This window comes from Falco rusticolus, chromosome 3, assembly GCF_015220075.1.
Source record: "Falco rusticolus isolate bFalRus1 chromosome 3, bFalRus1.pri, whole genome shotgun sequence".
NCBI classification, from domain to species: domain Eukaryota; kingdom Metazoa; phylum Chordata; class Aves; order Falconiformes; family Falconidae; genus Falco; species Falco rusticolus.
Genome location: NC_051189.1, coordinates 81,638,939 through 81,652,246, shown reverse-complemented (window position 1 = coordinate 81,652,246; position 13,308 = coordinate 81,638,939). Strand labels below are relative to the sequence as shown.

The 13,308-nt window shown below is 38.1% G+C and overlaps 1 protein-coding gene across 2 annotated transcripts in view; it reads right to left on the bottom strand.

The window, feature by feature from the left end:
• Window positions 1-459: 459 nt before the first annotated feature.
• The window catches only part of ADCY2 (adenylate cyclase 2), a 225,080-nt gene continuing 212,231 nt past the window's right edge, over window positions 460-13,308 (bottom strand). For both annotated transcript variants that reach the window (XM_037381364.1, XM_037381363.1), the window contains 5 exons: window positions 10,196-10,342; window positions 8,558-8,665; window positions 6,377-6,491; window positions 2,490-2,614; window positions 460-1,242 (listed from right to left, as the gene is read on the bottom strand). In XM_037381364.1, the coding sequence (XP_037237261.1) occupies window positions 1,090-1,242; window positions 2,490-2,614; window positions 6,377-6,491; window positions 8,558-8,665; window positions 10,196-10,342 (648 nt within the window). In that variant the 3' untranslated portion in view covers window positions 460-1,089. The remainder of the gene's footprint in view (window positions 1,243-2,489; window positions 2,615-6,376; window positions 6,492-8,557; window positions 8,666-10,195; window positions 10,343-13,308) is intronic.

Here is a 13,308-nt window from a genome sequence, read left to right as displayed (position 1 = left end):
TAAAGGTTAAGTGAAAGGCATGCAAGGGCAAAAGAGGTTGTCAAGGTGCAAAACAAACAAAATGTTTCTTCCCTTGTACAGTTTCTTCTAGTTATTGTTCAAGCATTGCAGGCCAGTTGCAAAGTAGCAACACTGCTACTGTCTTCAGTAGCCCCCACTTTGCTTGTGTTTATGATTTTGAGGTAAGTCTTCTGTATCATCTAGGGAGTAAATGACTGCAAAGTGCCTAGGATGTCACCCAAGACTGAAGACAATAGAGGTGATTCAGTTTCTGAAAGGCAATAGCCAAGTCTAGCAGATATTATTGACCAAGGCTATCGAGGTAGCTGGCTATAGCCTGCCTCAACATCTAACTGCTGAATAAAAAGCCACAGTGGCAGAAGCAGAGGACGCGCAGGTTTAGAGCAACAGAAGCCATGGAAGGAAGCAAAACTAAGAGACAGCAACAATAAGACAAAGTACATATAAACTTTTAATGAATTAACCTTACAAAAGACAATAGCTTCAAAACATTTGACACGTTTGTACAAAACTATTCCAGCATTGTTAGTTCTCTCTTCAGAAAGAATGCCAGCAAGCCACCCAACGTGTCCCTGGCTATGAGATGCAACTGGTGATCACATCCAAATCATGTGTGGACAGAGTAAACTTATTTACAAATACTGTATACTTTAATACCAGATTAGTAGATGCTATTGGGGAGCGACTGTATTTTCCAGAAAACACCATGCATCAGAAAATAGTATGCACCCCTAGCTTTATTGCCTTTTTTCCCCCACATTTGTCACTAACATATCTTTTTAGTCCTTTCAGGATTAATCATCTTTTAATTCCTATTCCTTCTTTTCTTGTCTTTGAATAACAGTGCAAGTAGCAGTACAATCTTCCAGTCCTATAGAGTACATTGCAACTGTCCTTGAACTTAGGAATATCAAGGTGCAAAATGACGGCTCATGGGACTATTCTGCAGCCATATTAAAATAAGTGCCACATACCAGAAAATAGCACGCATGTTAAGGGCCAAAATGTAGTTAAAAAGTGCGTGATACTTTCCTGAAACTACGGTATCAATGACACGTACAAGCATCTTCAAGATGCCACGTTCCCTTGTGAAAGGGATCTTGTCATTTCAGTATGTACAAAGTATGTCTTCAGTTCTCCTTTTCCTTTCACATTTATTATTCCTCTGCAAGTGCTCATGTATCCCAGTGTCTGCAGGACGTTGTTTGTCTCCTCTGTAACCTGCAACAATACAGTAATACAACCAGCATTGATAACAGAGAAAAGCAGAATCTTCTTCCAGAGTGTGACTAGAACATTTGTTCTGAGCAACTACAAGGGGTTTGCTATAATGCCTAAAAGGCCTTTAAGGGTCTCTGTAGTGTGAAAAGTGAAGTTTGAACACCTGAGCTTTCCACTAGCCTGTTGCTGGATGACCATTCTAATCACATCAAGTATAAAATTTGATATAACCATTGTAAACAGAGGGCTAGCAGATATGCATATGGCACCAGGGACAACATCTTCCTCATATAGCATTTTTCTCAACCTCTCCTCAAATGGAGCTGTTTTCCATTTCAGTAGATCCAAGCTTCCCCATCTTTTTGCAAATACAAAGGCTGTGTGAATGGGGTCATTGTAAGACACCAGCATCATCTTTCAGAGCTGCTGTTGCAGGTTTCTCACATAACTGTCAGTGAACCAAACTTTAGGCATTTCTGCCATTTTAGATGAAAGCCCACTAAGACAGAGGTTGTTCAACAGCATCCATTGTCTCAGACTGTTTCTTTGTGAAGCAAGCAACTGTTTGTAGATGTCATTGCTTTGACATCCCTTCAGTTTTCAGTTTTGAACAACAGTTGGTAACTTTAATTTTCAATTACTTAGTTCTGAATAGTCTCAAACATAGATTTGGAGTGCTCTCAGTCACATGCTGGGATCCCAAAGTGCTAGGCAGTATACTAGGCAGACAGCTAAAATGTGATCCCCGACTATGGAACCAGTGAAAAGTTAATAAATTGAAGGTCTTTACAGCTTTGTCTATAATCTAGATCTATAAATATTATTAAAGATAAAGATTAATAATCAGCATGGTTCATTAAAATGGAAGTTTCATGATTGCTTTATGGATTTAATTTGATGTACAACAATTATGGTTATTTCCGCTATTTAGAAATAATTAACATCAGGAATTCTCTTCAGAGATAAGGTAGCTAGTATTTTATGAGTTCAGAAATTCCAAGAATAGACATGTGATTTCCTCTCTTAACCTAGGGATGCATCTCTGGGCAACCCATGACTTCCTCCACTGTATTCCTCTGTAGGGCCAAGACAAAGTTTTGATTCTTGTCCCATTTTCCCTATAATTTTCTTTTCATGCTTTACTCTCCTGCTCAAGATCTAATTATTTAGTGCACAAATATATGACATTTTTTTAGGCTCCAAAATCAGAGGATTAAGATAAATACTAGTACAAAACCAAGATTTACCTGTATTTTATCTAAGACACCGGTGCTGTCCATCCTGCTGGCCACATTTACTGTATTGCCCCAGATATCATATTGTGGTTTTTGAGCTCCAATTACTCCAGCTATTACAGGTCCATGGTTGATACCTGGAAAACATCAGAACTTAACATTAAGAATGAAGATCCACCAACCAGGGACACTTAGTGCATCCATGGTATTTGGCCCATACTGGATAGTGAGTACAGCAACAAAGAGCCTGTTCACAACTGTCTCATAAACCATTTAGAGCAGGAGGATGTTAGTTATAAGAATGCCAAAAGTTAGTTCATCTAATTTTAGTTTTACAGCTCCCTCCCATCCTGAGTAAATTTGATATTTTCAACCATTAGTACCCTAATGCTACTGCATTTATTAGATAGCATGAAGAACACTGGGAGAGCAGGAGCTTCTGGGAAAACATACAAGAATTTCTTTAAATTTCTACTTGTAGTGTAAAGAGCTTCTCCTCTCTGCAATACTTGATGGCCAAATCAAATGACTGTTACAGTATCCTTTGCTTTTTAAACACAGAATAAACTAATGTGAATGAGCTGAATGGATTTGAAGCCTTGTTCTGAAGGCTGGATTGCCCACAGAATGGTCCTAAATAACTGCAATATAAATATATGTATTCAAATAATTGGATTAAGCACAGAGTAAGTGTAACAAATTGCTAGCTCTGAAATGCACGCTGCTAGAGTGAAGAACAACGTAGTCCCTCATTAGAGTCTGGGCGATTTTAATCTTGCAGTCAATTTGTGTCCTGTGTTACATTTGCAAAGGGAGCTAGTTGTACTCTGCTAGTAGGGAAGGAAACTAGGAGGCAAAGTCAAAAGCACTATTGTTTACCAGCATCAAATATACTACAATTGTAACTTACATACTGATGAGCAGGAAAGCCAAGTTAGACCTAGTGAGAAATAATCCCTGGACAAGTGAGTAGTTTGGATTTCTAAAATTATTTCCACATCAATGGATCATAACTGACTTCTATTAATTCCTTGACAGAAACCATTACTAGGGATATATCTATGCAGCAAAATGAAAGTGTGACTGTAGCATGGGGAAGCATCTCAGCGTGAGCTCACCTAGTATGCAACATGGCAGCATGGGCTAGCAACCCCATTATAAACCCACTTGGAAACCCTGGAAAAAGCAACTGTAGCAGTTAAATTTAGAAAACTGGGGAAATATGCACACCCTAAAGGATGCCAGATAGAACCTGGTAAGTATTTGTCTAAGCACTTGTGATTAAGTGCACAAAGGAAGTTAGGCCTTGCAACACTCTCCATTAAAACCAAGCCATGGGTGTGTCTTTCTGCTTCATGACATCCACCGTGTGGAAAGCACTAGGGACCTAAGAGTGGGATCCACAAAAGGCATCTGCCGAGTAGCCCAAGCTGGCTAGTAGGGAATACCGAAGAGATGTGTGTGGCATATGCTCTGCCATGGTCCAGAAATCAGGGCAGTGAGGTGGGACTTTCCTACAAAATACAATGGGCAGGAGGCGACTTCTGTTTTTTTATCTCCTTCCTGAACCACCACTACTAATGGTTTGAGTAATACCTCAGGGGCTAGAGAGCCAGCTTCAGATCCCTTCTTCAAGGAGACTTCTACCCATAGGTCTTAGGAATGTGTTTTGGTCAGCCAGGCATTCTGGGTTGTGCTGCTTTAGGGCATTCCTGCTAGTGCGGGTCTATTTTGCATAGCACATGTGAATGTTTGTTGGGGCAAGGCTGGAAGAGTTGTACTCTCAGTCCAGGCGAATACTCTAACAGAGCGTGACACCATCTGTCTCTAAGTGACATGCAATTATTCTATGAAAAGGCAAATACTGTTCAGCAGGACAGACAGAGAATATCTCATTCCAAAGTATCCTACAGCCTGGGTGCATAGCATTCTGCAGGGAACAGGGATCCTCATGCTTGAGCAGCCTCAGTCAAAAGTAGGAACAAAATTAAGTTCACCTACAACACAGTCAAATGTTCTAACCGTGAAGCTACATGGAAAACAACGTCAGTCTCTATTCTGTTCTGAAAAACCCCCAACCCAGTACCTGTGCAAAATTTGCTGCAAAAGCATATCTGAACTTGTCTAATAAATCAAGCACCTTAGCTAACAGAAGGGGACTAATGCCTGAAAAATAAATGAAGGTTGAAAGCTGAGACTTCCAGTGAGTTGCAGCAACTCTGGGGTTAGATGCTGGCTGAGAAAGGCCTTTACAAATGGCAGTTTGGGTTTAAATCCTTACAGTGGAGATTATGTCAGAGGTAGATGTTCAAATGTTTCAGTGGCTCTAATTGCTATGGCTATCACAGGCTTTCATGGTCAGGTGGTGGTGGGAAGTGGAGAAGAAGCGAAGATGGGAAGTGAAGGTCCAAGTGGTGCCTATATTGGATTGAGGAAGCAAAAGTACTAGTTTGGGGCCTGTGTCCCTTTGTAGATTTAAACATTCCTTATTTAATGAAGCAAAGGTGTCTGACTTCTCTGGAACCTCTGGAAAGCATTGACTTTAAAAATCATGAGGAGGCATCTTTTTTTTTTCCCCTAGAAAGTTTTCTTCATGTTCCCCACTTTAAAGCAGTCAGTATTGCTTTAATCAGTTTGCAGGTTTAGCCCCCATATTCAGCAGTTCCTTATCTGTACTGACACTGCTGATATGTTTGCAAGTTATATGGCATGTCATGTATGGCAAGTAGAGAACTTTTATTCTGTACAGACATACAGTATCTCTACATGCTTTTTTTAAAACCCATCAAGTTCTGTAACACTTTGAGAAGGAAGCCTTCAGATTTGCTTTGCCAGTTTTTAACTATAGCATGGAATACAAAACGTACTAACAAAGGAGTGCTCTAAGGAACACATATATTAAGGAACACATGTATTTATCTTGCTAATAAAATAGCAAGTTTTGCCAGTGGGTGGCACTGTGAAATAAACATGAGAGGAGCAGCAGAAAGGAAAAGCAAGTGGTACAGCAAGAAAAGACAAGACAGGGGAATAACTGTTGGAAATCAAATATTTCTGACATGTTTACAGGATTTATGGGTTTCCAATATTTATTTACTGCTTTCATTTCACACTTTCGAATTTACATATTGCATTGTATAACTGCTGTGTACTGCTATCAGGAAATAAACAGTTCACAACATATGGTTCTTGACCAGCTCTGAATTAATTTATTTCATCATCATTTCCATGGCTTACTGCAGCTGCCTATTTGTTTTTTTAAAATACTATAATGCACAAGTAGAAGCAATTAGAAGCTGAAATACAAAGGATACCCCTTTCAAATATAAACAACTAGTCATCTTTGTTCTTACTTGTCAATAACCACAGAGCAACAAAGAAGAGAAGTACCCTCCTTTATCCAACACTGTGAAGGAAAAGGTGCAGTTTTGTATGCTTGCTTCAGTTCAGTACATCTGAAATATTTCAGACTCCAGCTTCACTCACTCCTTATAGCTTTTGTCTTCCAAAACCATTTATATGGTTTTGGTAAAGCTCTATCTAGAGTCTTCTTGTGTCTTTTGGTATTGATAAGCTTAAAAAATGTTGACCTCTAGAATAATTATTACACAGTTATGATAAAACCGTTCAGAGTCAGGCAAATATATTGCTTCAGCCATTCTGTACTTAGGAATACCACCCTTTTTTGAGTCCTGCCTTGAAAACACTACTTGCCCCAACAGCAGCTATGGTTAATGGTCAATACCACGTAGGCTGCCTTTAAACAGGGTAAAGGTGTTGCTACTTACCTTCATGGCCCTTTTGGTCATTTTACACTTTTAACACTTTAGTCAGCTAGTACTTCACATTGAATTCCCCCCTCCTTCATTACATTCTCATAAAAATCCTGTGATACATACCTACTCGTAACTTGAAGTCATTGAATGAATGCTTGTTTATGACATCCAGTTTTGCCACCAAGGCAAATGCAAACTCCACCATGGTTCCTATGTGCATGTACTGTCGTTCAGGTTCCTGAATTTAAACAGCCAAACAGAGTAAAATCATTTTCCTTAGCCTTAGTTGCTATGAGAATACAACCAAAATATGCTGAACGCTTAAAAACAATTAAACTCTTAGGGATGTCCTAATGCCAGCAGTCAGCAGAAGAAAAGTAATGTACAAGATGGTGCCCTGCCCAGCATGAGTTAGATCGAACAATGGCCAATAGACCAGGATGCATTTTACTTCCACAATCGGGCAGTCCAGAGATGATAGGTCCAAACCACACCCCATCTAATGTTTTGATTGTCAAATAACTCATTAGCTTCTATCTAAACACACAGGCACTCGATGTCTATGTGTGCCTAGGATTTACTCATTAATTTTTGCTATGTGTTTGCTTCTATTCTATGTCCTTTAATAATAAATAATGCTTGTGGTTATCCCTGCAGAGACTCCTCCCTCTCACTGTTGCACAGCTCAGCACTCTAGCTGTCGCTTAAGATCCAGTTAAATTCACAGTTTTAAGAGTTCCTCCACTGATCTCATCTGGTAGATAAAGCAAGCACCTCTGAGAATATCCAATAGACCTGGAAATGAAGAAGATGCAAGAGGAAGAGAGGAAGAAGGCACCCATCCTCTGCCCCCTAATTTACTGGCTCAGAGCTTGTACCACTTATAAAGGCTATAGACTTAATGTGTCCTCATACATCAGTAGTGTAGCTGGCTTTCTAAGTACTGGTTTGATTCCGCTCAGGCTGAGGAGAAGTCATTTTCGGGCTCCACAGCCCAGGGTAGGACCCTGACAAAAGAATGATTTCATAAGAGATGAACTCACTGTTCTCTATGAGAAATGACTGAATCTTCCTAATTTCTTGAGATAAAGTGACAGAAGAGATGGACAGATGACAACTTCAGGAGATGATTCATAGAGAAGATCCATCAGTCTAGGGGGACAGTAGTAGTGCTTGCCAGAGCAGCTGTTTTAGATGAATGAAGCCTGTTTCTTTAGGAGTTCAATCCTAGCTAAGACAGATGGTTTCCTGTTCAGTTGATGTATTCAGACCTCCTCCTGAGACACTTAGTCTTCCTTGGGTGCTTGTTTTAAGCTGGGAGTGGTTCCCAGCAGTATGACTAGCAGTCAGTCACTGCCACATTAGGTATGTGCCTCTTTGGGCATCTGTACTGAAGGCTGCTTAGTTCTGGTGGATTTCTTTCGAAAATGTGTACTAAATCACCAAAGGAACACTAAACCTTGGATCTCTTGATTCACTGTTTGTGGAAATAACTCAAATGATAAATTTCTTCCTGTGCACATACTAGTTTTAGTTGTGATTCAGAGCTCCTCTATGTCTTCTCATCTCCAGTCTACAGTTCTGCATTTCCTTCATCCCCTTCACCTCCCTGTATTAATGTCAGACTTAATTTAAAATCATTCTTTTTTCTGTCCTCAGGATCCTTAGGGTCTATAGTTCAGGTGTTAATTACTTCTGTCTAGAAGGAACATGAGTTTGGCAAGTGCACATTAATCCTTAGCAGAGAATGTGTTAATTCATAATTGCTGTCTGTCACTAACCTGTACTACTCTAAAGATCATGGCAAAAGCAAGGTTTTTGCTTGTAAGTTATGAATTGCTTCTCTGAACTTAATTTCTACTGAACGTAGTTCCCCATCCTACCCTATTAAATAAATCAGAAACGTTCTCAGTGCTGAGCCTGAGGATTCTGTAAGTGTATGGTTAGTACATCTACTCAGCCGTCCCAGTTTACAATGGAAAATACTCATTCTTGAAGGTTTTTTACACTCTGTTAAGTCCAGTTCTGCTGCAGCATGTAGGAATAAATTGTTGTATTGTATTCAGAGTAGAAGGCTTGTTTTACACCTAGCAAATACAGAGGTGGCATTTTCAAAATGCAATGTGAAGGACAGTAATTGACAGAGACTACTATACAAAAGTATATACTTGTCCAGTACAATACAATCTACATTAATAAGAAAAAAATTAGGCACCAACATTACACATAACCTGAATTTTAATGAACAGAATTTTAGTCTCCATTTGAACATGAATTTTAGTAAGCAGGAACCTTTTCCTGTACCTGACACTGTTCTTGGTTGGGTGTAGCACTCAGTCCTGTTGCTGCCATGTAAGTGCTTCCAATGGTCTTTATCTTTTCAACTCCACTGAACTTTGGCTTTGACAATAACTGTAAAACAAGGATGGTTATTCATTATTCAGATCAGCAACCTTGTTATGGTAACAGCATTGCTACTTTAACAGCATTCAGAGCATCAATTCTTAGAATAGTCTTTTAATAGACCCCAAGTGGTTTCACAAATACATACAGGATGAAGGACTTAAGGATGGATAAAATAATGGTTACACCTTCCAAGGAAAGGGAACTTCTCTCTGTTAAAATACCTTTTTATTATAAAGGAACTAAATTTTCCTGGTTTTAGTTGGGATAGAGTTATTTTTTCTTTTTAGTAGCTGGTATAATGCTGTGTTTTGGATTTAGTACGAGAATAATGTTGAAAACACACCGATGTTTTTATATGATGTCGCTATAGTAGTGTTTATACCACGTCAAGAACTTTTCAGCTTCTCAGATCCTGCCAGTGAGAAGGCTAGAGGGGCACAAGAAGTTAGAAGGGGACACAGCTGGACAGCTGAACCGAACAAACGGTTCACAAATATATACAGGAAGAAGGACTAAAGGAGGGATAAAACTATGGTTACAGCCTCCAAGGAAAAGGAATTTCTGTCTGTAAAAATATCTTTTTATTATAAAGGGACTAAATTTATAGTAATGAGAATGAATTCCAACTTATTGCACATACAGCTCTTAAAATTTTGTCAGTAGACTTTGCACTCATTTGATCTTGAAACTGAGTCACCATGTGAGCCAATAGTTAAGCTTTAAGCAACTTTCCGAAAGTGTCTCTTCTCTGTCAATGAGAAGGTCCATGTTAATGGGACTAAAATCCAAGGACTGTAGTTAATATCCCAGGGTTTATTGGACATTCCAATGTTCTCCAAATGGCTTTGCTGCTTAAATACTCTTTATAGCTTCAGAACTGCAAATTCAGACTGTGCTTTCCAAGTCATGACATGATCTTAACACCTTTTTATGGTATTTTCATCACTAATAACTTTCTTTAAGACAAATACTGTTCTCAGTGAGACCTTTACAGCTACCTTTTCACAATCCCTCTGTAGTCACACTCTGTATTTCCTTGTAACTTCAGAGAATGGAATATTAAAAACGTAGGCAGTCCTTTGAGTCACTCATGTATAAATTTATCAATGCTCTGTATAATGAGACCAACACAAATCAGGTATAACACAAAGCTGTATCATTTTAGGGGACATAAATTTACATACCTGACTTTAGGCACTAGTATTTAGAAATTATAGCTAATATATGGCATGTAATATGACTGCCTCATGAACTGTAGCTAAACAACAAAAAATTTCCCATCAGATATACATATAGGATTCTCTTTATAAAGAATCAAAAGAAATTGAGTATGATGTCAGATCAAAATCTCTTTTATCCCACACAAATCTTTTCCTTTTAATACTTCATGTAAGTAATTTCCATGTGACTAGGCACACAAAAGTTCTTTTCTGACAGCTCTTCTACTCTCCCTCTCAAGTACACATTTCCTTACTGTTGCATACCCTGATATATTAAGATTGAAACTATATACTGACATTTGTTAGAAGTACATACATCATCGAAGTCAGCAATGATCTCATTTAGCAGCCTCAGACATTCCAAGCCTTCCTTGTTTACATCAGATTCTGTGTAAAATTCCTTGAAATCCGGAACAGAGGCAAACATGACACAGACGCAGTCGTATGACTGATGGTATAGATCCTGTCCAAAAGAAAACAAAATAGAGAAAAAAAATCTGTCACACACAGCTCTAAATAAAAGTTTCCTTATTAACATGCAGTGTCCTGGTTCTGAAAAGGGAGGCGTTGCAGGAGTTGGAACGCCTTAAGACAGTGGTTGGGTATTTTTTGCATTTAGTTGCATTTATTAATTTTAAACATTGTATAAACCTGTTTGTTAAAAAACCTCAATATATACAGCTGAAAATATTTTAGTGATTTAAAGTCACCTTTTTTTCCCTCCTGAACATTAACTCCGTGAATCTAAAACATTCACTAATTTATTAGATAGGACCCATTTCTGAGGCTTCTCATGAAAATAATTTGGTCTGGCTTGCATGGCTGAAAATACAGTTTGCAAAACGGTATCTAATTTATTACTAGCTGTTTTTGTTATTTTAATAACTAGAAAACTAACCAAAACCACAAATCCAGTGCAGTAGAAATGCATAATGCAACACAATCCTGATTGATAGTTCCTAACCTAAAAGGACAAGATGTCTAATAGGAAAAAATAATTGGCATTTCTTTTCCATAACAAGGAGCTGAGGCAAAGGGAGAGAAGTCACCTGAACTAAAACTTATGTATGTCAGATTCTCCACTGCCTTTTGTGACCACTGAAATGAGAGCACCTCTGCTCCACAGGAAGATTCTGATGCTAAAAATGACACACCCCCCCCCTTCAGTTTCTTCTCCACTGCCCTTAAACATCAGAATATCTCTTATTTCAGAACAAATTCACATCCTAAAAAAAAAAAATAAAAAAAGAATATTTATTAAGCTAATACATAAAAAAAATTCTAGCATCTATACATAAAGATAGCCACAGCAATAAAAAATGCTGTAAAGTCAAATTCTGTTCAAGCTATTATTTGAATAAAACAAGGATTTCAATACTCATGTGAATAAGGTGAATAGGATTTGTTCTGTGATTTCAAGAAGAATCAGATATTATTTCCCTTTTTACTTAGCAAAGCTCTTTTTTTTTGGCTGGTTTGGGGTTTTTTTTTGCAATTTCACTGGCAGTACATTTCTTTTTGGAAGAAAGTGGTGTGTCTGTACACAGATGTGTACAAACATAGTGAATCTCTACTGGTGATGTATAACTGAAAAATAGAACTACGGGAAAACTGTTGAGTGCTTCATCCCAGAACAGGTGTGAGGGAAGTTTCTGAGCAAACATGAAAATAATGGTGGACAGGGAGGAACATGGGCAGATGGAGGAGGTAGGTGATTTATTACTAGATTTTTCTGCCCCTTTATTTTCTAAGGATTCTATAACCACAGAATCAAGCTCCACTGTGCCTCCGTGCAGTGGGGATGGAATATATCACTGCAATTCACCATTACTATTTATATTCTTAAAGCTGAGCTGGTTTAAATTGACTGTGTGTACCTGACATCCAGCTTACAGCCATATATATAAAATCAATATCACTTTAATGCAACCTGATTGTGTAAATGAAAAGTGACTAAACAAAACATCCAAGCCGATGAGTTCACTGTCAGATCGCTACTAAACTTCAAAGAAGTTCTGGATCTCCTATGCCCTCCTGCCAAGAGAGTTTTTCAGGAAGAACTATTATTGTGATAATATGTTTCTGCAGTCTGTTTTATCCATCTCCATAAGCACCTGATTAATAAATTTAATCCATATAATGAAATAATGAATAAAAGGTGGGGGTGAGGGAATCCCTATGGCTGGATGATGTCAATTGAATTTAGGCAATTTAAGCACCTGCCTGAAGTATTTAGTTTGAGAACACAGTCATCCCATGTGTCCTATATTGTCAGTACAGTAGATATGCCTATGTGGAAGGTCATATTAATGCCAGATGGGCAGAATCACCTCAGATAGTGTTTCTCTCTCTCAGTCAGTTATGAAAAAAAGGCTAAAGAGGTAATTTCTCCTAATGTAGGCACTCAAGAGGAGTGCCTGAAACTCTGCAGGATGACTCTGACTCCAAGAAATTCAGAAGCTCAGGCCCAAAAAGATGTCTCTTTGGTCCAGTGACCCACACTTAAAACCAGGTCCACTCTGTAATACTGCAGTGACATACCTGGCAGCTGTCTTGATTCAATATGTACCTAGGCTTGGTGCAGATATACTCAAGTGAGCCTGAAATTAGTTCAGCAGAGCAGCAGCAGCATATTAACAGGCTTTCTCCTCATATGTTTAGCTTTTGCAGTCTGCATTTTTCTTCACATCTACCTACTTCAATTATGTCAGGCATGTCTACACTGAAGCTACAGTAACATTTGCATATAAATACACTCAAAAGTCAAGATCTAATGTCCTGAGTGTTTTTCATGGGCAAGTTAGCAGGATATGTACAGAAATTATAATCTATGGTTAACTCAGCTTTCCTTCTATTTCCTCAAGTCTCCTTCTCTGTAACGAGACTTCTGCTTTGGGTAAAGGAATTCAGGCCACACACATGGTGCTTGTTATTAAAAGACGTCTGCAGCACAAATACAGGGCCTTGGTAATGCAGAAGGGGAAATTCACAGTTTTAGATAAAAGACTGGAGGGAGATAAAAGAGCATTTATAGCAGAATGTAGATAATGAAGACTCAAAATATTATTTTTTATTCTCATCATCATCATCATCATAATCATCATCATTCTAGATTATTTCAAACATACTTCTGAAACTTGACCTGACAAAATAAACAAGCTGCATACATCTGTGACAAATATTAATATTGTTTTTTTAAAAAAAGTTCATATTCCTACCCGCTTGAAAAATCCAGTAAGTTAAATCCAGCCAAATTAATAGTATGTTTATAATTAATATTAATACACAATTCTATTGTCCTAAGGATTCTGTTAATTAGTAAAAAAGTTGGTTTAATTTAGATAACATTAACATTAGATAGCAGCTGTTTTATTTGCTTTATTGAATCCTGCTGATTTAGCATCCTGAGAATGTAAAACATGCCAGAAT